Genomic DNA, 25,081 nt, shown 5'->3' on the forward strand with positions numbered 1-25,081 from the left:
TGGGACAGTTGTTTTACCATGCATGCTACTTCTTTGGAGGTTTTAATTGGCTGATGCATACACAGTGTGTGGAAATTTCAATGCATCTGAAACATTTCCTCCTTAGGAAACAGTCCACAACCTGTGGTTTAGTCCTTTATCCACAGGGCTTGCTTAGTGTGAGATATAGATGAAAGATGCGCTTTCAAGACTGCTTTCTGTGTACCTTGCTCAGCTAGGGATGTGGATTCTAGGCTGCTCAGGTTCATCTTCCAATTTGGTGGTGGCTCCTTCTGCCAAGCTTAAGTCAGGCTTGTGCCACTTTAGCTGAAGCAATTTTTCCATCAAGTCAGCTCCCACGTTGAAGACGAGAGCCAGCCAGGCCAAGCCGAAAACAATCCAAATTGCAGTTAGGCTCCTGTACACTGGGATATAGTGCTTGTTGGGGTTTGTGCCTGAAAAATCCAGGAAACTTTGCATATTAATCCTGACAGCTTCCGCCTGCCAGACAACATACATACTCGTACACCCTCTCCACCTCCTGCAAAAGTGTATGTTTAACAAGTTTGTGTGATCTATGAGCATTCTTTTTTTTTTTCCTGTTTTCTTTTTGTGTTCCAACTCTCAGGTTAAGCTTAGCACAGTTGGCATCAAATCTGCGAAGCTGAGGCTATATAATAAAAATAGCCATATCTAATGTTAATCAGGGATGCACAAAATTGAGTGTTTCTAGCCACCGACAAAGAAAAAAATAATGTTGGAAACCCAGTGTTGAATCTATATTGGCCATATTTTACTCAAGAGACACACAGGGGATCTCGGATGATTTAGAAAGATACGGTTTACTACCTCAGTGATATAGTGATTGCTTTTTGTAGGGTGATATACCTCAGTAACCAGGATTCAAAATCACCTGGAGAATATTGTATGGGAAAGGCAGCCATTTTAAGTAAGTGATTATGGGAATCTTAATCCCCAGTTTGATATTTCCACAGCATGGACAATCGGTGCAGCTGATACAGGCACAGGACAGCACCGCAGCCATCCATTTAGTCTCTGTCATCCAGATCATCATGAAACTCCACAGTGCCCAGATTCAGCATGGGATGGGTTTTTATCTCCTTTTGGGACACAGTTACAACTTCTAGGAGAGGAGAGCTACTAGTCGTGAAGTAACAGACCCTAGTGTTTAACAAATAAACACAGTATACATAATCTGTTAAGAGCATTTGTTCAAATAAGTGGGTGGAAAAACAGCCCCTCACGTGTCTCTACTGCTGTGTCTCAGCCTAGATCTCTAAAGACTATGTATTCTCACTGGGTTTGTTCTCTTTCACAGGCGTCCCGGGGTTGTCAGTAATATTCTCCCCATTGTAAGTACTGATCCTTTCATATTTGACATGATTTCTTATTGGGAATGCTAGGCACTTGCTGAAACAAGTCACTGTTAGGAGAGGGTGGTTCAAAGACTTAATACTGACAAAAAGATTTCATTTATATTCCACCTGTCACTCATGGATCACATTTGTACCAGCTTGGACATAGTCACTGTTGAATGGGTGTTCAGTGGCATATGTGAAATGAGTTTGGTGACTCCCAGCTTATCTGCCAAGAGAAAAATGCCCATGTTGTATAATGCATTAGCTCATTATTACCAGTCTGGCTCAGCTCACTCTTGTACCAGATTTATAGTGGAATGGATATCTATGCTCTCTGTATTTAGCTTTATACTAAAGTAACTAATTTCAACAAAGCTCAGTTCAGTTCACCTTCTTTATTACCTACTACATAGTCCCCAAATCCAATGGTGCTCAGGGTGATGAAGGTGAAGTAAAAACCTTCTCCATAGCTCCAGCCTTCTACGTAACTGAAGACCAATGGTGGGAACACTAGAAAAAGCAAGGTCCCAGCGGTCAGGAAGGTGCCCACTGCCAGTGTTTGAACCACCTGAAAGATAAAAGGAAGATGGCAGCTAAACAGTACTGAGCAGGTGTCTAGTGGAAATTCTGGGTCTGTTTTGCTCTTGAATCACAAACCCACTCCAGCTGGGAGCAATGTCCAAAAAAGGAAGGATAAACCAATGCTTCCATGCACAGCAGGCTGACCTCGCTGTTTGCCCTGCACGTAGATATTGTACCTAATCACGAATCCAAAAAACCTCAAAATTAGGAAAAAAAGGAGGATTTTTTTAAAGCTTTTTGCAATGAGTTTTTAAGTATGCTCAAGTCATATTTTCAAACTTATTATGGCAACCATAGGAATGAAACACTCACTTTACAATTTCAATTCAAGTGGAGATGCTCTCATAATCAATTGGCTCCTGTCTGTGAGGAAATTGCATAACTCGTGATACAAAGATTGGCAAGAACAAAACTGGGTTCTCTTCACCATGACTGCTTCCAAAGATTTATAAAGTGGCTTGCAAGAGCTCAGCCAAAAATATGTTTGGATGAAATCTAAGTGAAGTCAGTTTGCCTGCTTTTATTTTTAACTTAGAAGTATTCAGAGCAGAACTGTTTTCTGTCAGCACAGGGCAGATCTGTGTCTCAGTACAAATGTCTGCCTTCTGGGAGATAAGTTACAGCATATGTGGCTGCAATAGATAGGTACACAGAATGGTCAGTGGATGGGTCGTGACAGGGGATTTTAGGAGTTTAGGATTGAGGATCAGGAACTCACGGATTTCCAGGGAACACACTCTGGTGAACTTTTGACTAGCGAAGTGTGGGCTGAAGCAAACTCATTGCAATTGTTTAAAAGTGCCCTCAAGGGCATTCAAACCAGAGTATGATTTCCTATGCATGTGCCTATTGTGACTGGATGAAAAGCCAAACCACTGTTTAGAAAGTAGAAGGTCCAGGTATCGTGTTTTTCTTTCTCTCTCTGTATTATCTTACATATAAAATAGTCCGCTGAGCTTGAGAAACTTGGCGTGAGCCTACTGGGTGACTTTGACAAATCACTTCTATATTATGTGCCATGTCTCTCCAGCTGTATAATAATACTACCTCATTTGCAAAGCACTTTGAGAATTACTGATCGACGTGGTTATAGTTGATATCTGTTCTCATTTAGTTCATTCCAGAAGCGTGATAGCATTTAATTAGATAATAAAGTTTGCATAAAATTTTATACTGAAATGCACAATATTACTTTTTACCCTGGCTTTTAAGAACTTTCTGGTACAAACCTATAACATAGGGGACAGTAAGTCAGGAATGAAGAAGAACTGATTGTAGTTAATTTCCCAAAACATGGTTAAATTGTGTTTAAAAGGAGATGAACCAACTTCATGGAAGAGGCTTTTCAGAGTGAACAAGCAGATACAGCTCCAAAGCTTTGCCTAATCATGGGAGTTCTGCCAGAAATGAGGTGTTAATTCAGGAGTGAAAAGAAAAAAAAATCACATCCCTGAGGTGCTATTAGAAATCTCAGGAAAGATGCGGCTATACTAGCATGAAAATCCTTCTGGTGGTAGAGCTCCATGTATTTGGGGAACAGACATGGGTTATGCAGCTAAAGAACTTCTTGCTCATATAAACCAAGTCTGCATTTGACAGTACCTTTATAGCTTTCCCAGTGTAGGTAAAGAATGCAGTGACTCAGAGATTTTTACAAATGAAAAAGAGAATAAACTTGTGCCAGAACTCTGAAATGTTTCAACATATCTAACATATCTAATCTCCCTTTTCCCTAACTAAAGGGATCAATTCATTGAACCTTTACTCGGAAACATGCACTAACTTTGTTATAAATGACCTTCATGTATTGTCTATTATCAGTGCTTCCCTTATTTCAATACATCTGGAGTAGTTCAATGACTCACCAATAAACTATAACTAAGGAGAAGGAGTATTTATTTACATTTCAAGAAAAGAAAAGGAAGGAAGCGCTAAATTGGTGGCACAATCAGGGAAGGTAATTCAAGCCAGATTAGCAGGCCAATAAAAATAAATTGTCTTTGCACAGTGTAGAGCTTGATTCTGGATAGATGCTAGCATAGGCTAGATAATAGAGGTTGATTCAGCAATGTGTGTATATGCATGTGTTCTGCTAAGGTCACCGAGCTTAAGGATCCTGCTGCAAATTGAGGCCATGCTTGCTTAACAGTTTTGCTGAGTCAGGTTTTAAAAAGGCAAATCTAGAGTCCCTCAAGCAAAAGCAAATTGCTTTAAAGCTATCGTAGATAAACAGAGTATATCAATTTTCTGATATAGAGGGCCATGTAATTGCTATGGTTCAGAAAAAATGTAGGCATACACAAGGAAACCCAATCTAGCAACGGCAGTACCTATCTGAGAAGAGAACTTTAATTAGGTTTAAAATAGTGGAAATAAATGATAGATCGACACTGTACCTGGGCACGGCCTGGCTTTTGCACCCATCTTTCCAGGGTAATCAGATGAGCATTGAGGCCTTTCCCCAACTGATTAAGGAAGGCCAGGTTGAGGGGCACTCCAAATAAGGCATAAAACACACAGAAGATCTGCCCTGCCACTGTGCTGGGGGACAGGTTACCATAACCTGGAAAAAAAGAAGAAAACAGCTACATGAAAAAGCTTTACAGTCAGGCTGCAGGCCATCATGGGAAGTTCCTAGGTTTGGAAGCTCAGCTGTGTTAAACTTCAGGAACCTGTGGACCTATGATTTTTCTGCAATTCTGCAAATTGCCATAGCTTATGATGGAGCCCTGTGCTTTCACTACTACTAACAGAAAATTTAACATGAAAAATATTGCTCTTAAAGAGTATTGTAATTTTCTATAGGTCTCTGATTTTGTGGTGAGTGCAACTGAGTGCTTCAAAGCAACCTCAAGATGTGCTGTGCATGTCGAAAATGATATTGCATGTACCACGTAGGCACTCAGCTTTTTTTTGCAGGTGTAATATGCTGGATACACAAGAATAACAGGTATAATTGGAAACCAATAGAAAACTGTAACCCACAGTTTTAGTAGTACTTTAGTAGTACTCAAGATTGTCTTGCAGGTGTATTCTGTCCACCAATTGCACATTTCTGGGGGCTTTACAGGACAGCTGGAGGAAACCCCAATTTATAAGGAAAGAGAGTACCTCACCTATAGTGGTGACAACAGTTCCTGCAAAAAAGAAGGAGTTGCTGAAGTCCCAGTTACTGGGATTCGTAGAGTTTCCTTCTGGGTTGACCCCTTTTTCCCATGCTTCCATGAGGACCTGAGGCAGAAGAGGTCAAAGGAGCAATGAGCAACCCATTAGACCAAATCAGGAAGAATGTCAGAAAAGAAGAGAGAAGTAAATATTGCTTTCCATCTTGAGCAAGCAGAGCAATAAACAGTGTAGATAATAGGGTAGAGTTTGACTAAAATGGCCTTGTGCTGACATGGCAAAACTTGGAAATAGAGCTGGCCAGGAACTTGAACTCTTGCCACTGGAGAACGGGCCATTGAAGTAGGATAGGTTCCATAACAGGTTGAAGGCTAAGGGGAAGGGAGTGGAGGGAGTCCCCAGAGTGATCAAACTGGGAAAAGAAAGTGAAGTTATGCCATAAAAAATAAAGGCAGTTCCTCTTCTCTCCTTCCCTAGGCTAGTCATCTTATTCCAGTTTTTAATTTGGGCATGTGTAAATGTATGGTTGTGTCTGTGGGGAGGGGCATGGGGAACATGCTCATTTCTGTTTCCTCCATGTAAGTACTAGTGAGGATGAATTACTATTTTTGGCTATGACTTCTCAATAATTTTCAATGAATATTAGGCTTCTCCTAGTCTGAAAGATTAGCTAATGAAATATTCTCTGCTATTCCAGATAGCTCTTACCAGATGACCAAAACTATGTACAAAAGAAATGCTGCTCCTATTTATGCATCAACTATCTTGTTAACTGCCTTAGTGAAGACTGTTCCTTTGCTCTCCTCGAGGATTTCTCTCCAGGAGACTGGTTACCCTCTGCTCAGTTGCTGGGGTTTCAAGAATCCCCTTGTTTGTTACATACCAATTTTGAGGTCCAGGTCACAGCCTTCATCATTTTGCCAAATGCCTGAAGGAATTACTTGTTCATCTCTTCTAGAGACTTTTGTATGATGCAAGACATGAACAGGATTCAACAGCAACCCCAGCTTAATTGGTTCCAGGAGTATGAGACCAAAGAAGATATTCTGTCTTGATTCAAATGTTGACCACTGGCAGAAGGATTGCTTATCATCTGATGAACATACCCACTACAAGGTATCTGATTTTGCATAGGTTCTGCAATATTAGCTGATTTGTGCTGGTGGATTGAGTGTCCTAAGTTTAGTAGCTAATGTTATTCCTTCAGTAAAAAATACTACAGCATTGGTCAAGTCCATCAGATAGGGCTGCTAGGCATCATCATGTGATCTCATGATTGAAGTGTCAGCAGAGTTTCTTTTCAATATGACAAAGAACTTTACATTATCCATTAAAAGCCTGTTCTTAGAATGGGAAGAATTCAACACGTCAAATTATCTAGAGTTGAGTATTTTATTTGCTAGTTAGAAGGAACACACAGAAGCTACTGAGGTGTGAGTCTTTTGCAATGTCTAAAATAATCACTGGTTTAATTCATTCCTGTAAGGAACACTTGTCAGTTCTATCCATTTCAATGCACAAGATTTCAGAGGAGCTACATTCACGTCATGAAAGCCAACATGGAAGAGTAAGACAATATTGAATGTTGAACACTTCAGACATAGTCTGACTAGGCCAGATTTCTTGGTATGATTGTCGCTTTTAAGTACAACCCCATGAAAGAAATGGCATCCTGGTGCCCAGGAGAATCATTCCTAAACAAACAGGTTCATGTGGGACAGTTCTAATGGCTCCTAGCTCCTTTCCATCTACAGTTCAGGTAACGGTTATGGCTGGAGTGCGAACAGAGTAGCTGTTGAATGGTTGGTGAACATTAGCTGTTGCTTTTGGGAGCAGAAGTAGCCAGTAAGTAAAAGCAATATGCTATAATTTACAGTAAGAGTATGAAGCCTACATAAAGCTATAGTAGGATGTGGAGAGAATAAAAACTGCCTGCCATTTCTGCTCCTGTTCCCCTGCCAATGCACATTGCAGCCACTTGTGGTCATAGACAAGGATTTGGTCCTCTTGGTCTATATTTTTATCAGTACCTTTGAGGCTGAAAAAGTATGGACATAATCAAAACAGGTACTTAAAACAGGTACCGCCTTAACTCAGTGGATCTGCTTCTCAGTTATGCTGTCAGAATGGCATGATTTCCCGACCAAAGTATGTTTACCAGAGACGCAGTAGATCACAGAGTTTGGATTTGCACTTTCCCAAACCTCCAGGCTGTTCAGCTTAGGAGCTGCAGCTCAGGGCCACCTCTCAGCTAGGCAGTTTTAGCCAAGCAGAGCCAACGCAGTTTATGGACATGGAATCGCAAGAATTTGCTTCATGCACAATCAAGTCAAAAGTTAATGAATTATAAGTGGTAACTCTATTATTAGTGATAACGGATATGCAAAAAGAAACCTGGGTTGGTTCTCAGATTCCAGGATTTAGGTTTAAAGAACTGTCAATAAGACAAGACACCTTATACTTTTCAGCTGAGCAGACTGAATCTAGTGGCTGTGTCTCACCACAGCCTGAATACTGTGACTTTTCAGACTGGAACTTCTGACATGATGAACAGGCCTCCTTAACCATATAGTTAAAATGTACAGAGATATGATTGCTTCCCTGCATTAGTTTTAGAGTTAGAGATTTAATATGTAAAGACTTCTATTCCCTACTATTAGTAAGAGCTGGACAAATTTCTTAAGAGGTCTTATAAATGACAGGTGAGTCAGAAGGCACCTGTACTTACATTTACCTTGAGGACTATCAAGTCTAAGTACTTTGAAGCTTGGTGCATTGTAGATGGTAATTTGGTGCCCTCAGCTGGTTTTGTCTGGAACAGTTTACAAGTGAAATAATTATATCTGATTCGGCAGAGATGCAGTAAAATGTGATTCTCTGAGTGGCACGGCAGTGCTAAGGAAGCTCCACTGGAGCCAAAGAGAGTAGAAACCCACCCTAAGGTTTCTAGGGTACTGGAGATTTAACTAAACCTTTCAAGCCTATGAAGTATCCCAGTTTGGTTTAGAACGAAAATCAGGGTTTTCTCCTCTACAGTCATCATCACAGAGACAAGGGAAAGACAGACAATATCACCAGCTGGTGAAGCTGAAAAAAAGACATGTTTTTAGGCATGTAAGTTCTTGAAAACTCTACTCATTTTCTGGCCAATGCCACATGTTCCACAAGAAATATATCACAGTATTAGTAATCAGAACATTGTCCTTGTAGACAGAGGCTCAGGCACCTTTTCTTCCCTTTCTGATCTGAACTTCACTGTTTGCTTAAATCCATTTACAGAATCTGGGCTTTTTGTCAATCAAAAGCATATACCTTCGTGGAAGTCCTCTGACTCAGACAGTGCAAACTTGCAGCGTGTTTAGAGTTTCTGCGAAGTTCGGTAGAAAGAGTTCAAACTGTTTAGGCACCCAGCTTTTTAACTGGATAAATTTTGAGCATGAAGAAAGTGGTAGTTCAAGGATTTCTGTCCAGTTCTTGCAATACTAGAATGAGAATATGTCTAAAATAATACCAAGAAAGGTCTAGTAATTTATTTCCAGCCAGTTTTGAGGAATAGATTTAAATGTAATTGAAGATGTCATTAATTGACAACCCATATTGAACAAAAGCCCTTTATCTCTTATTATAAGTGATAGCTGACACAGTTCATGATGTTTGACTTTATCTTTTCTTTAGAGGCCTGGAAGTGCAGGACCACCTTCAAAGGCGGTAGACAATTTGTAGTACAAAAGAAAGTTTGGACTGGTAACCTTGGAAGGGCAACCTACTTTTTGTAGGTTTGATTCTTGTTTTTTATCCCCATGCATAATTCCCATGTAATAATTAATGAAGGAGCTGAAAACCATGAAGTTGAAATTATTGCAAGGTAGCACGAAGGTGCATCAGCAGATTTGCATATTTTGGGAGTTCATGACTGGGAAAAGAAAGAAGTGCAATAGATCAAGATAAAGAGGTATGTAAATGGGCTTGAGAAACCTCTGCCTTTCTCTTGTACAGTTAGTCCTTTAATGTCATGGACAGCAGATCAATTTATGACATGCTTGGCCACAACAGTATAATTTCCTCTAACCAAAAGAATGCTCGAGCCAAAATAATGGGAGCCTGTTCCTCTTACCTGTACAAACTGCTCCAGGGCTTGCCTGTCCAAGCATGTGTAGTTCTGCAGGAACTTGATCTTCTCCAGCTGGAACTGGTCCCGAAAGTGGGTCTCTGCCTGCTTCTCCAGCAGCTGGAACACCATAGCGCCCAGGAGGAGGTAAAAGAGATACCCCAGTACCAGCAGTGGAGTCCAGCTGATCTGCCGGTTGTGAATGGTGAGGAAGGGCATGCTGCTGCTCTGCTGCTGCCAGTCCCTGCTCAGTACTTAAAAAGTTACTGTCCCAAGACGTGTGCTACCCAGGACACCCAGGAATCACACCCCCATGTTCTCAGCTACTGCCCTGGAGTATTTTTTAACAGAACATACGGGTATCAGGCCTATACAAAATGAGACTAACAGGCAAATTTTATCCCACCACATCTTTTCTCTATCCAAAATAAAGGGAGAGCATTTATGGCTTAATAAGAATGTGAATCATAGTGTTTTTCTCCTGTTAAAACAGCTTTTATCCAAAGATCTCAATCAAATGAATGAAGCCTGATACAAGCCCTCTGAGACTGGTATTGTTTTCCAGGCTGGGAAGCTGAAGTAAAACTGTGGTTGAATGACTTACCCAGGGTCATACGAATATAGAGTCACGGATAGACTCTTAAAGTCTTGACAAGTAAAGCCTTACTCTAAACACTAGACTTCTGTACAAGAAAACACTATAAACTCTCTAATTACAGCAGACTCCGCAAAACAAAGAAGAGTATGGAGCTGAATAAATGGAAAAGTCAATAGCTGCCGTCTGCACCATACAAACATTGCTGGCACCAGTGAAAGCAGCATGATGAAGCTCATAAACATCCTGAATTCAGCCTGGTCACAAGACAGACCTTCTCTTTCTTTTCTAACCCTAAGAAGATCAGTCCCCTCACTGCCTGGCCTGCTGCTCCTCAGTTCTTTGTCAGATGACTCCACCCTTTACTCCACAGAGTTAGAGAATGAACCACTCATGCCTACTGCTTTCAGTCTCCGTTTTGCCCTTTTAATCCAAACGCATAAGGGGGAAGGAGGGCTTAAGGTTAATCGTTAGCTAAAAAAGTATCAGAGGTTTACTCATGGGAGCCTTAATGATTATCATGCACTGGAAATGAGCTGGGCTTGCATATTTCTTCTGTAGGAAGAGCTTTATGGCTAGTGTCGTTTATGCCACACTGCTTCTGAAAGAAAACACACACACACACACACAGAGCAAGAAGGCCATGTGGCTAGGGTTGCAATTTTGTTATTAAACTCCCTTCCCATTAAAATGTTCTGGATACAGATATCCCTCCTTCGCTTAGTATTTAGATTGTTTTTCACCTACCTTCAAACAAGAGGTAGTACTCAGAGAAAAAGTCTGAAAAAATGGTTTCATTCATATCCATATCCGGGAAAACCCCTGTACTTGTCGTTTGAACTGTGCTCCTAGCCTAGGGCCAGCCATCTCCACCCAGAAGAGGATGACTGACAGAAGGCCACTTGTCACTCTGAAAAGTGAAAAGTATTGTGGAGAACTCCCAGAAGAACATCCTGGACTTTGTTTGGGACCACTCTGTTGCTGTGACTGGGGGACAGAAAGATGTCAGGAGAGAAGCGCAACGTGCAAGGACTCAGAGCCTTGGTGCTCTGGCATTTCTTTTCAACTGAAGTGATACATTTGGGATACTGAAGCTATAGAGGCGTTGCTATTACCAAGCACTGCAATAACATTATGAAGCAAACTGATCTGAAGCAACTGAGATGTCCAACTTATTTATCACTGATGGAAGGCCCTCTCTTGGTCTGTGCTAAGGATGACAATTACTTTCAGAGCATCTAACAAGAACTTCTCTCTTGCATCTGATTTCCATAATTAAAAGGTACAGTTTATTGTTCCATACCTTGTGAAATGTTACAGGTAGACAATCTTGGGATGTTGCACAACTGCCTGTTACGCTAGCAGAGCTGTCTCTGGTGAGAGATCCAGGTGTTTGTCGTGGTGTAGTTTATAGGACCTATGTCTACCAGTCCAAGAGAATGCTAGCCTACTGGTTTTCTGGAATGGATGCAAACACGTGCATAGCTGGGCTGAGACAAATTCCCACAGTTGAAATAGGTTTCACAATTGAGGGTATGAAACTATTAAGTTATAAATGAACAAATGCAGCACTGAACCTCTTTTATGTCCCCTTCTGTTCTGTTCTGTTCAGTTCAGTCCAGTTCAACAAAGCATTCCAGCTGCCAAACTTGGCAGTCTAAATTATGCCTTAAGAAAAAATGTCCACTTAGGCTTACTTTTAGGATCTTAATTTTCTGAGGGTTTTGTGAATTGAGTCACTAAAATTGGCAAGGTGTGTTTACTTCTATACTTTAGATATTCCTATTTAAAGTACTTCAACATTAAAGGTGTATCCTACTTGGTTGGCCAAGTGAAATGATTTCTAATCAACTTTCAGAGGAGGTGTTACCATCTTTACCATGACTATTATTTGCAAAGCATTTTAAAAAAAAAGGGAAAAAATCAATTAATGGTTAATATAACAAACAGCTGGAAAGAACTTCAAGAGACACATGGAATATGTGTTAAGATGCGTCCTGGGGCTGACATAGAAAGCAACGTTTCTGCAGAAAGATGCAAAAAATAAAAAAATCAATTGTATGTGCACAAGAAACTGCAGAGTAAATAAATATGCAGTTAGAGATAAACCACATTATAGCTGAATGACCTTACAGATAAATGCAAAGGCAAAATCATGAAGCACACATGTAAGAAAGTATTTTCATAAACATATATAGTTCCACACAGGTGAGCAGAGTAGTGTGCTCTGAAAATGTGAATGACAACAGTCTGTAAGTACCTGATGCTGCCATATTTACTCCCATGGAAAAGCTACAGAAATATGTACCTGTAGATTTCAAGTTATAGAAATCATGAATATTCTGTTTGAAAAGGCTTTCCCCCCCCCCCTAGTGTCAGGTTGCAACACAGGAATAAAACAAAACAAGATTCTGTGCAGTAGCCCAGAAGTTATGTCTTGCCACAGGAAAAAAGAAACTCAAATATATAAATTTGGAAGTAAACTGAAGACTTGCGATTTCTGAGTGGGTTCTGAATCTGGAAGAGGGAGCTCAGCATGGCTTACCACATCAGAAATGAAATTTGGCTTCCAGGTAAAAAGGCATAATATACAATATGCCAAAATAACGTTACTAGCAGATCCCTTTTGATGATGGGATGACAAAGCACACTGTCTAATCTAACTTCTCTTGTTGCTCTTTTAATGTTCTTCTGATTAAAAAATAAACAAAACCTGACTTCACAACCATTAGAAATAAAAAATGCTGAAAGCAAAGACTTCTTGAGAGTAGCTGAACTTGGAAGTTGACGGCTACTCAGAGGTCCTGCTGTTCCAGTGTTCCCTGCCGATGTTAAATGTAAGAGTGCATTTGGTCTCAAAGCTAAGGAATGAATTCTCACAAAACATATTTTTAATCCAGAGCTGAACATGACCTCCTTGATTATTCTTTCACTTACCATATCTTCCTCCCTCAATGCTGTTGTAATATGTGACTGACCCAGTAGGATCCAACTTTTCCCAGAGAAAATCCGAGCCGTTCCAGAAAGGACAGATGCCAAAAAGACATCCTCGTCTACAATCAAGATCAGTTTACATGTATTACCTGGAGCAAATCAAAGGATTCAGGGTTCTCCAATTGCTTCACCTATTGTTGTTACAGTCCCTAACAATTCTTAAATATGGACAGATGTTAAATAAAAGACAGGCCAAAAAAAATTGACATGGTTTCCTCACTCTATGTTTCAAAAGCCAGAAAAAATACCATTGTGATCAGTAGGAGTATAATTTACATAGACACAAATAAACTGTTTCTAAAATAAGTAATTGAATGGTTGAAAGATACCTTGGCTGATCCCATCATCCTCAAACCTCTGGTGAAGAGTGGATTTTTGGACTAGTTTTTCTGGAAGAAATGTCTCTCTACAGAACTAGATGACAAACTGGATGCAAAGATCCCGGGACCCATTCTTCCACAGAGTATGCATTTCAGCCTGAACAGTCTGTACATGGAAATACAGACTGCATTCTCTGCACTTCAGAGAAGAGTTAAGGAAATTATTTTAGAACCATGTTAAATATAAATAACAGTAACATTGCATTTCTTCAGGCATGACACTGCCATCTGGCAATTTTCTACTTCTGATTTTGTTCTCACTCCAAATTTAAACCAATCATTTTGACTTCCTGATTTACACTCACATAGGTGAAAACATGAAGCATTTTCAGATAGAAGTTTTAAAGAGTTCCAAGATTTCAATAGTGTTTTTCTCAGACAGATTCCATGGGAAAAAAAAAAAAAGTTTCCTTGAATTCTGTAGTTATTTTATTAGAGGTAGACCTTGTTGTTTCTGTTCTTTATCTGTATAAATGCATTTGGGTAAACCCACTGTTGGCCCACAAACACAAGTATTTATTTAGTTCACAGTTTGTGTCAAATGAAGCACCTCAGCTGCCCCAAAAAATGAACAGAAGATAATCTTCAGAAAATTGCAGCTGCAGCTCCTGAGATTTCCCTCAAGGGAAAGGGAAAAAGTTTTAGTCGAAAGTCTTCAATTTTATTGTGGTGGTGTCAAATCAAGGCATGGATAATAACTATTATAAATATCTAGTTTACATTGCTTGCCTTATTGGTGAGGTTTCAAAGCAAACATTGCAGGAAGTGAAACAGAAAAAAATATTAGAAAAAGATCATTTAACATTGATTTAAACAACAATAAAAGTGATTGATATGAAATCATCTAAAAGCAGAAGTTTGATTGTTGTGGTTATTAAAAATGGACTTTGAAAAGACAAACAATTTCTATATAGAGCTACCAAACATGCTATATGTAAGTAGGCATTCCCAAATTTTCATCTTGTTGGCATCCATATTCACCAGCTGGATATTTAGTACAGGCAAAATTTACAAGATCTTAATATTTTATTACATTGAAGTACTCTCAGTTTATACTATTGACATAAAACGCTTGCATCCTATAATTGATTAAACCAGGTAAGAACAATGAAATCTTTTGTTGGGAAGATGTTACAATATATACTTACACTGTTACATGTGTGAACCTCATTATTCCACTTCAAAGCCTCTTTCATAAAAAACGCAGGAGTGAAAAAGGGAGATGATTGAATTAGGCATGCCCATCTTCCAAGCAAGAGAAACTCAACGTAAGGTTATGTCATTTTCTCCTTGGAGCTTTCTGGAAAGCTGCAGTGGCCAGGAAGTGATGAAAATGGAGACCAATGCCCAAGCCAAAAGCTGGTGAGCTCAAGGGTTTCAGTAGTGTGGTTCCAGTCTGTGTATAGATCCCTGGCAGATTCAGCATAAATGAGAACAGACCCTTTGGCCTTTATTATAAGTCTGGGTCATATCCTGACCCTCCCAGCAGCTATGTTGCTGTAGGAGATCAGTGGATGTCTACCTTCTCCTGAAATAAACTATATAGAAGGATTGGAAATGCCTTGAAATAAGAGATGAGACGATCCACAATGGCTGGCATAAATTAATCCTGGAAATATCTGTATGATATCTAACACTGTAGAGCTACTTCCCCAAGAAATCTCCACAGAAAAGATATTTGTTTTTATTCTGGTTGGAGATAATAAATAAATTGTATTTACCATATAAACATTTAACCAACCAGCAGCAGGATATCATGGTGAATAGACGGGAGTCAGATATACATGAGAATCTCTATGCTTAGCAATACTGTTTTAGAGGTGGCTTAGGCAGGAGTCAAGACCATTATAAATGTGGACCTCTATTTCTTCAGTGTGGTAAATGCTTGGGTTATTTCAAATTAATTTAGAAATTATATGAAGATTATTAAAATAAGTAACTTTGTTCATCTGTGGCCAACCAAACTTTCTTGAAGCAATAAATGCTTTCATGAAGACAAGAAGACGTAGAGAGGAAACCCAGTAGCCTTCCAACACCTGTGAGAAGGCGATCAAGAAGATAGAGCCAGGCTTTTGACAGTGTGGCTTGTGAGAGGAAAAGAGGCAATGGGCAAAAAAGAAAAGTTCCAGCTGGACATCAGGAAAACCTTTTTCATGATAAGGACAGTCAAGCATTGGAACAGATTGCTTAGAAAGGTTATGCAGTCTCCATCCTTGGAGGTTTTCAAGACCAGACTGAACAAAGCCCTCAGCAGCTTGCTTTGATCTCATAGCTGATGCTGTTTTGAGCAAGAGGTGAGACTAAAGACCTGCTGAGGTCCTTTCCAACCCGAGTTTTCCTATGAACCCAAGAGGCAACCTTTGAAGAGTAGAGGCAGTTTTTAAAAAAAGTGTATGCTTTACTTCTTAAGACTGTTATGTGCTAAATGAGCAACCTTTTCTGTCCACGTGATATTATGAAAATTTCCAAAAGCAGCAAGAAAGGCTTTATATTTATTTATATGGGTTTATATATTTATGTGGTTTTCTATTATTGGATGCACTTTTGTCCAATCTCTTCTTATGTCTTTGGTATAATCTTAATCTCAGACCATTATGCCGATCAGGTATTACTTTGCTGACAGTGATTGAATTTCACACCAATTTTACAACATTGTAAAAAAAGGCTAGAGAATTTTGAAACAGGAGAGCAAGCAACATTTTCTCTCTGTGAGTTAGATGTGTGGCAAACTGAGAACAAAACACTGAGTATGTAATCATCAAGTAGTAGCAGTGTCACATAGATCATACCAGGATAGCGCTGAGATCCTTCTCTTAACCAGTTACTGAAAGCTATTGGAAATGTTTCAATGTAAAAAGAAATGAGCTGTTGTACCAGTAATTCTCTTTTGGCCACCTTCAAATGGGGATTTTACTGAAAACTGAAAAAGACAGCTGCTTCACCCAGCTACAGTTTCTAACCTCTTGTTCTTCTCCAGCTAGATGGGTTGGATGGAGGCAGGATTGTGGCCCTGCTCTCCTCAACAAAGCTGTGTAAACTTTAATTCAGTGTATATTTAATACAACGTTTATATATAACAAACTAAGAAGAAGAAAAATAAAGACAGACAGATAAAGATTCTGGCAGAATGAGGACATTTTAATATAATCTCCAACAAACCAGACATACAAAAGGGGGAAGACCTGTGGATTTTCCCACCTCTGACCAAATCCTTGACCTCTCTCTTCCCAAAGCAACAGTAGATCTGACTTATATCTCATCTTGTACATCCTAAGTTCTGCATAAAGCTTACAAATTTATGTGGTAGCTGTGCTGACTTTTACAGAAAATTAAAATGCAGAAAAAGGTATAACTTTAATATTTCTTAATTGATTGCATCTTAGTTGTTAATTTGATAAACATGTATTTCTGTAGGTTTGAACATATCAATTCACCATGTACTTCTGCATAATTATGAATTTGCCACAGAATTAAGTATCAACAACTTAAGGAAATACACATCCTTGAGAATGATATGTGACTTCTGCCAATATATTGCTGTATTTTTATGTGAACAACCCAAACCCTTCCAAATGCATGACTATAAGCTTATCACTAGCATGAAAAATGATGGCTTCAATCTGGAAGTATGTGTATCTCAGAGAAATAGACTGTATTTTGCATTGTATTTTTTGATTTGTGTTAGTCTGATGGGTAAAATAAGTTGTTGCATAACTGGATATTATGCAATAAAGTAGTACTGAATCAATAGTGAACTTACATTGTATATAGGACATAACTGCATTTAAATTTTCACATCTCATTTGTGTGTCACAATTATTTGCCTTGTTTTACTTTAAGGCTATTAAGTGTCATTGTTTCTTCTGAAACCTGTATGTTCTGGGAGGGTGTATATTTTGCACAACATTTAATGTATTCAAATGAAAAAAACAGTTGGGAAATTTTGAACTCTAGAATTACTTTCTAATAAAAATTTATTTTCATATTACAATGCAATCTCAGTGTTCTAATCATCTGATATGAAAACTACTATTCCTTGGGGAAAACAATAAAAATCAGCAAAAGGTCTAAAATGAAATTTTATAGAAGTTTGTAACCCAGATAACCACTATTTTTGCATAGACATCTCTGGATGTTAACTAGATGTTAATTAATAAAGCCTTATGCAAATCAATGCAAACAAAACTACCATCAGTAGTAATAAGTGTTCCCCAGATTAAAGATGTAGAAGAGCATGAATACATTAGATAATTTTAACATTTAGAAAACTTATAATGAATTCTCAATAAACAAACATATTTGGCAAACTCCTGATGGGTTGTTTTAGTTTTGCTTAATCTTAATGCAAGCTGAAGATACTGAGCGCAAATATTGAAATATCATTCCCTGGAGAAATGGATTTTGCTGTCAAAGACAAATAATTTCTATACCTTTACCAATTAAACCTGTACATCTGAAGTACTGATTTGTACCTGTTTCTAAACAGAAGAGGAAGGGAAAGAATAAATGTATTTAACTGTTTCTAAAAGGAAATAGTGGACTGCAACAAGAATTTCATTTGTTCCCCAAGCCTGAAAGGAGATAAAGAATACGTTAGACTATATTTCAGGTTGTGTTCTCAGTTTTAAAACAAACTTCAGAAACACAAAACAAAAGAGGAAAAATAAGATCTTGTATTTAAAACTTTTAAGACAAAAAAATCATTCATCTACTCTTCTGCAGTTTCATTTCTCTACCTCAGGACTCAACAAGGCAATAAAAACATGTTTGCAGAGTAGCCCTTTGTAAAAAGCTTTCCAATGTAGTTATTACAATGCTTTAACAATCCCAGCAAGCCCCTGTGAATGTACCTGCTTTAATTCCGCTCTGTTTAGAAAGCAAATGGTAACGACCTACAAACCCTGAGGTAATCTTCACTGAGACCTCTCATTCCCTCCCCTGCATTACTGTCACTAAGGATATTGAGCATTCCCATGCTTTCTGTTTATGAAACATATTTTCCACTCTGTTGGCTTCTGCACACATTTACCCCTTTTTTTTTTCCTTTTTCCCCAGCTAATGCAAAGTGGTGCCCTCAGTTTGCTTCTAAGATACTGATATAGCAGTTTGAAAGGGTCAGGATCAATAAAGGAAAGAGAGTAAGTATGTTGACATTTTTTAGGCCTAGCAGACTGGTTTGGCTGAACCTATGCTTTCTCATGTCGTTTCCTGCAGGGCACTCTGTGTAATAATCATGCAGGGAGTGAATACATTTGTGTGCAAATGCAGAGGTGCTTATTGAACGTCTCAGTTGAAGAGAGTTTGGGAAGGAGACAACAGAGCACTGGACTGGGGCTCAGCACACTTAGCTTCTATATGAAGCTGTTTGACTCAGCTTAGTGGCTCTGGGCAAATAATTTCTCTCCGGTTTATTTTGTATATGTTTGAAATTTATTGAAGGAAAGTTCTGTGTGAGACTGATAACATGTAACTTTTTCCCCCAAAGTATTCAGTCCTTCCTTCTTCTTCTACTTTTCCTCTCTGCTTAACTCTACTTTACCTCTGATAGTTTTTCTTTATAAACAAAACCAAGTCCCCATCCCCACCCCCAAAAAGAAAACTCTCCAGTTCTCCTTTGCTTTGGATGCAACTGTTATTGGAAACTCCATACAGCCAGCGACGTGCAAACACTACAGCAGTTACTGTGCCTCTCGTCTCCTTTTAGTCTAGGAACAGGTCAGGTGAGAGTGGAGTGATGTGCTCACAGGAAAAGGGGACACATAACACTATCACAGGTATGGGAATAGCGGAGTGTCTCAGCCCATTTTCTTCTCCCAGTTAGAAAGGCTACCACTGCACCTCATAAATGTCCTCAGGTTTCACTATGGTGCTGAAGCACAAAGTACTTCCTTAGTAGTACTAATCTGTAGATTTTACCCTCCTTCATCTTGCTAAATTAGAATTTACAAACTTTTTTTGATCAATGGTTCCTGCTATCAGTGGCTCCATCCTTCAGATCTGGGAGGTTTTCTCTTTCCTTACAAGCAGTCAGGGAAGAAAAGCCTTCTTTTATCTGCCAGGTTGACTCCAAATCCTTCTCAGAACTTGCTGCTGAGCTGTCTCTTATCCGTGACACATCAGGTCCCTACATGTTTGTAATATGCCGGTTGTATTTACGAAGCCTCTTTACTTTTTGTTCCCCTGCCTATGCTTAGTGATTTGTTGAGTCATCCAGCCCTGCACTGCCAGGATGACCAAATGCTACTCCATTCCTTTTCAGCTACTTAGGGCAACATGTACCTCGTCTTGTCTAACTGAACTTCAGAACAATTTTAAGTGTTCTGTCCTTTGTTCTGCAAGAATACCTTTTATAACTTGAGATCTAATAGTTGTCAATGTTGATAATGCCTAGTCCCTTCTGAAACTGATGGATGATGCTAGGTAATAGCCTGTGGCTGAAAAGCAATCAGGATGGAAAAGGCATTTGAGAAAGACATTCCTGATATGGTATGATTTAGGAGATGAACACAGGACAAGATGTGCTCTTGTTAGTTAGATTACTGTACTTCACAGAATGAGTCAGATTTGGACCTTCTAAAGGTCCGAAATATTTGTTGTAAGACACTTATCTCTAACCTTCTTCTGGTGAGCTGCCTATAAATACAACTTAATTTCATTTGCAGAAGAAACCTGACAACAGCTTTGCTAAATAAAGACAAAAGGGATCCCAAAGCCTAACTGTGTGAAGTGTTTGCTTTGGATGAGTATAGGGAGGCTGTTTTTTCAGCCACTGTGTGTTTACCTGACAGTTTTCTGATAAGCACTGTGATACCAAAACCCCACTTTGTGACAGTGCTAACACCATCTGCCAGGTGCTGATAGCTTGCTGAATAATGCTGTCATCAGCACTCAAGTGCTGATGGAAAGTTATTGCTTCAGCAACCACTACCGCTTTCATCTTCTGTCTAATTGGTTGCTGCCACTAAAAACTATTATTCAAAAAAAAAAAAAAAAGAAAATCACGGGTCACTTTTCTTTATCATGATGAATTATTTTTAGACTACTTTGCAGTGCCACCGTTGTGTATTTATTGCTTTCTGCTTCCTGCCAATTTTACTTATCTACACTGTAGAGTGAACATTATTGCCTACCTGTGATTGCTCTCAGTACCTGATTTGGTGACAAATACCCATAGAAAGTTTCACTAGACCTTGATATAGTGGATTACCTGTTAAGGGTAATCTGCTATAGACACAGTGGGCCAGTCTGCCTCATAAGGTAGGGTACTGTGCAATCATTTGTGTAATCTTTATTTGGTGTCAATTGTTACAGCTAAATTTGTACCAGCTGAAAACCAGGCCAGACAGTTTAAAGAAAATGTATACAGAAAATTTTGGATGTATTTTAATCATCAAGAAACGACATTCAAATGCATTTACTTAAGTGTAAAGAAATACACTGTGCAGGCTGCACAGACGTGCATGTCCCAGATTCACTGATGGTGGCTGAGAAAAAGACAGCCTTCATAGTTTTACACTGCAGCATTGAGCTACTAAAATAAATACATGTGAAGAACCTCAAGTGTTTAGAACGGCTGAGAACATAATGTAATATAACTTAAGCCAGAACCAGTTCTCGCTTGCGTCAGTCTAAATGTGGACTAAAGCTATTTTGGCTTCAAAATGCTGTATTGGAGATTTTGGTTTGGCTTCCTATTTTTTGGCAGGATTTACCTTTCTTTTGCAGGATGTTCTGTCTTGCTTTAATGAAAGCTAGGATGTCAGCATCAGCCTGGCTGTCTCCAGTCAGAGGAATAGATGTACTTGAAATTGGCGGGGTCCTGAAATAAGAAAGTATACTTGTGGACCCAACTGAGTAAGAAGGTTATTTTTCTATTCCATTATCTCCTCTCTTTTTTCAGCATGGAGGACATTGTTAGAGATGGCACAGTTCAGAGGAGAATCAAGCTCAGGACTTCTTAATGCTCTTACGTAGATTCTTAAGATTAGCCAATATCTTTTTAGTTTGGTAAGGCTACATGCTTATCAGTTATAAAACCGCTCGCAAAGGGTTAAAAATATTTTACAGCTGAGTCAAAGACTCACTGCCAAGCGGAAAAGCCTAATATAGTAAGTTTACCAAAGAAATGATGGATGTGACTATGCCATGTGTGTGTTTGCTTCAGGAAAAAAATGCTGCTATTTATTTGAACAGATCAATAGTATTTTTGCCTACTGCAAGGGAATTAAGTTTTCATACATACATGGAAGTAAACAATCACATGACATTCATGACATTTGCTGACAGATGCAACTCCTTTGTGCTGCTGAGTCTCCAGTCCCAGCTGACATCTTGTATCTGTGCAATTAAATCACTGACTTACCTCTGCTTTTGATAGACACTCCGGTGGTATAAGATGATGTAGTACAATGAAGCTATTCTAATCAGCTAAGAAAGGTAAGACTTTGGCCCTGTGTCTTTAGCCTTGTTTAAAGATTAAGCACTAATGGTGAAATGAGAAATATAGTGATAAAAATTACAATATGGAAGGACAAGTGGAACTGAAGGGAGAAACTTTTTTTTACATATCCTACCTTTGTAATTATAGTTATCTCCGCTGTTCCTTACTGACTATTACAGCAGAATGTAATTGTGCCTGACGTAAACAGAAGTCTGATATCCCTGTCTTTGTGCTATTAATTAAATCCTCAGTTGCCAAATTAGTGAACCAAAATGGAAAAAAAATATAGAGATTACTATGAACTTAATAATATATCTCTTTTTATGTAATTTACAGGGTGATCTCAGGACACCAGTAAAGGTCTATTCTCTTCTTGATTTTCATTTGATTGGCAACAATATAAAAAATAAAAAATACACAATATATCTGAGAAGGTACTGTTTAATTCCATTTTAGCTTCTCTTTTTCTTCTGTTTTTCTTAAACACAAAGGCAATTTAAAACACCAGGTTTTAGGGGATGAAATTTTCCATGATTTTTTGCTGTTCTAGAAATTGATTGTTTTGGAAAAATGAAAGAAAAAACCCTTTGTGATTTGTTCGTACTAATGCAGTAGGAAAAATAGTAACTTAACCATATTTTCCTAAGGGCCTTAATAGCCAGAACTGTTGAACACAATAAGAATGTAACTTCTGGAAGTATACTGACTTGGCATGGTATTTTGGTGGGAGAAAAGAACATGGAAATGAGCACATAAGAAAAAAAAGAGAAGCTGTCAAAAAAAAGAAAGTAGTTTCTATTAACATGCTAAGCTAATTTTCACAAAGCAGTACCTCTTTTGAGAAAACATGACATGTAACCTTTGCCAAGCCTGACACACCTGGGCTGCTGGTGCCATTTTATTTTACTAGAATAATTTGTAGGAGGGAGATTCAAAATATTTTAAGGACAAAATCACAAGAATGAAAAAATCTGTGCATAGTTCCTGCATTCTGCGATACTTACATACTCTGATCTCTCTTCCTTTCAAATGTTTTTACTTACTCTTTCAGAGTCCCTTTCTCTTGCTGAGAAGATGTAGTCATGAGGATTCATAAGCACACGGGGAAAAAAGCCTCAGGCCAAACAAGAAACCACCTCTTTAATGCTGATAACGCAGCTACTTGGTGAGGCTATGGGACAGCTTTCGTGGTGGTTTGGAAGTTGGAGGAAAATCTGCAATTTCAGTTTTATTTTTGTTTTTCAAGGAGACTGTTGTTAAAGAGACTGATAGAGGGTTATCTAGGCGTTATATTACTTACTGGTTTGCTTTTCCCTCTGAATAGCCCAGGTATGCTTCTTACCTTGTTTTTAAAGTAGGGTTATTAGAAGTGATTGAATTGTTTTTCCCAGCTGGATCTTCATTAGGGCTGACTCTTGTGGTCTCTGAAAAACTGGAATGGGAGCAGAAATGAAGGAAAGAATATAGTCCTCGTGGAGGAAATATTAACACATGCTAACTACAAAGAAGCTGTTTTTCAAGACTTTTTTAATCTATATAAAGCACTTGTTGTTTATTGGAAGAGGATTTTCAGTTGAATCCATGTGATGACTAGGTTTATGTAGAGAATGTGGCTACGAAAGAATGACAAATAAGCTCATAAAGATTATGCTTTTAGTATTTGCCTTCTAAGCAGGGTTGTAAAGCTCTTTGAAGTATCTGATGTACAGTTTGTAATGGTATATTTAGTTTCCAAACTGACTATTAGCCAAGTGAAGCCTTAGCTCATTTTCCATTCTTTCTTTAGTCAGGCAAAATTATTAGTGAAGTCAATGGGAGACTGGATAAAAGCTCAATGAGGACTTTGGGATGTGGCTTGTTGATGATAGCCAAATATATTGCAAACAGCTGTTGTACATTCCTGTCTCTGCAGATATTGTTATCAAGGAACCTCTCCACTAGGAAGGCAGATTTCTGCCACGGGATGTCTAGGGACTCCCTCCTTTCCCCGGGGGTTGTGTATGCTGCCGGAACTGGTGCCAATCTTAGAGAGTGGAAACACTGAATTACTCAGTTTTAGGATTTTTCCAGTAGATGGCAGGATTGGCAAGTTCTTGCTTTTCTAACTCTGCAGTAGTTTGTTCATTGTTGGCTGATGAATTGATATTTCTGGCAGAGAACTTGCAAAAGGAAAGAAATTTATTACTAAAATTTTACTGTATTACACTGTGCCAGGTTCAGTTTTGCAGAAGATACTGTGCCCAAGGGTGTAAGTCATTTTCAAATGAACAGCTCCAGGTTTACTGAATGTTTCTCTTTAACTCCTCAAGTCCCATACCATTCACACCTGCCTAAATGGATTAAAATAACCTCAAGACTCAGTCTAATTCAACTAAAGCAATATCATATTTAATATTAATAATATTCCGTACTTTATTACGCCTACATTTTACAAGAGCTAGAAAGGATGTGAGATGTTACTACCTACTATGTTGTTTAACAATATCTGGGAACTTCACATCATAGTTCTGCTTTAGGATTTCCTGAACATTTTTTCCATTGATTTGGCAGCTCTTAAAAACTAAGTGATTTAGGGTCTTAAATTCAATTTTCTAAAAGGACTCTGTGTCTGTGCCCTGAGATACCTAGGCATCCAAGTCATATAACCATCGTTCAATAAATCACTACACATCAACTGAACCATAGCAACCGTCCATGACTCTGTTCTTAACCTGCAACAAATGTAAGGTAATGTGACTTAATGAGATCCTTTTTCATTGCTTCCTTTTCACTGAAATAAGCTTCTTTGCTTTTTATTTGCTATGAACAGAATGTATAATTTTATAAATACTGAGTCAGTTGAAGTAATTTATTTTTAAGCTGCAGTAGTTTATATGTTTGAACTACTTATTTCCATTTAATTTAAATGAAAATTATTCTCCAAAGTTGTTAAATCCCCATTTTAAAGGGGACTTAGATCCAGATCCATTAAAAAAACTAGACACTATAGGTGTGGCAGGGTTTGACCTCTAGGGATCTCACTTTCAGGTGGATTCCTGGACCCAGAACAATATGCCAAAACTTGCCTTAGAGTGCTCTGGGACAATGGGGCACCTGAGGAAGGTGATATTAAAAAAACCCTTAGACTGAGTGAGGTGATGCCCAGAATCAGGAAATTAACATTACTGTGCTCAGAGATGGACCTTAAACTCCAACCCTCTGCCTGTGGGGTTACAGCCAGACATTTTTGTCTGTGGGATGCAAACTCTTCTCCTGCAAGTTAAGGAAATTGGTAAGGAAGCTTGTAACTATTTTTTGTAATGACTCAAACCTCTTCCATATAAGAGGTTAACAATTAGAGTACTAATCTGACAAATGAGTCCCTCAGCTTGGCAGAACTCAAATCCATGTTTTACATATCCCAGAGATTTCTCTAATCCCTAGGCTAGAGGGATGGCCTGTATGGGGGTAATTTGCATCCTTCATACTGAAGGTCTGATAATGTTTCTGTGGCATTGCAAG

The 25,081-nt window shown here is 38.7% G+C and overlaps 2 protein-coding genes across 2 annotated transcripts in view; both read right to left on the reverse strand.

Annotated features, from left to right (window-relative positions):
* Positions 1-210: 210 nt before the first annotated feature.
* LOC103922869 (potassium channel subfamily K member 16-like) lies at positions 211-9,390 on the reverse strand. Its single transcript, XM_009331080.1, has 5 exons — positions 9,178-9,390; positions 5,057-5,171; positions 4,337-4,503; positions 1,761-1,926; positions 211-434 (listed from the first exon to the last, which is right to left on the reverse strand). The coding sequence occupies exons 1-5, from the start codon at positions 9,388-9,390 to the stop codon at positions 211-213; spliced, it is 885 nt and encodes a 294-aa protein (XP_009329355.1).
* Positions 9,391-20,428: 11,038 nt separating this feature from the next.
* KIF6 (kinesin family member 6) overlaps positions 20,429-25,081 on the reverse strand; it is a 175,445-nt gene continuing 170,792 nt past the window's right edge. The window contains exons 20-22 of the mRNA XM_009331124.1: positions 22,923-23,012; positions 20,853-20,959; positions 20,429-20,466 (exon numbers count right to left, since the gene is read on the reverse strand). Coding sequence (XP_009329399.1) covers positions 20,429-20,466; positions 20,853-20,959; positions 22,923-23,012 — 235 coding nt within the window. The remainder of the gene's footprint in view (positions 20,467-20,852; positions 20,960-22,922; positions 23,013-25,081) is intronic.

The sequence above is a fragment of the Pygoscelis adeliae genome, unplaced genomic scaffold (genome assembly GCF_000699105.1).
Source record: "Pygoscelis adeliae isolate BGI_AS28 unplaced genomic scaffold, ASM69910v1 Scaffold218, whole genome shotgun sequence".
Classification (NCBI taxonomy): Eukaryota; Metazoa; Chordata; class Aves; order Sphenisciformes; family Spheniscidae; genus Pygoscelis; species Pygoscelis adeliae.

Bases quoted from the DNA above. Each gene is read 5' to 3' on its own strand.
- LOC103922869 (XM_009331080.1), bottom strand. From the start codon at position 9,390: ATGCCCTTCCTCACCATTCACAACCGGCAGATCAGCTGGACTCCACTG. The intron at 5,172-9,177 runs GTAAGAGGAACA...CTTCTGCCTCAG, and splicing joins CCCTGGAGCAGTTTGTACAG to GTCCTCATGGAAGCATGGGA. The intron at 4,504-5,056 runs GTGAGGTACTCT...CTTTTTTTCCAG, and splicing joins AACTGTTGTCACCACTATAG to GTTATGGTAACCTGTCCCCC.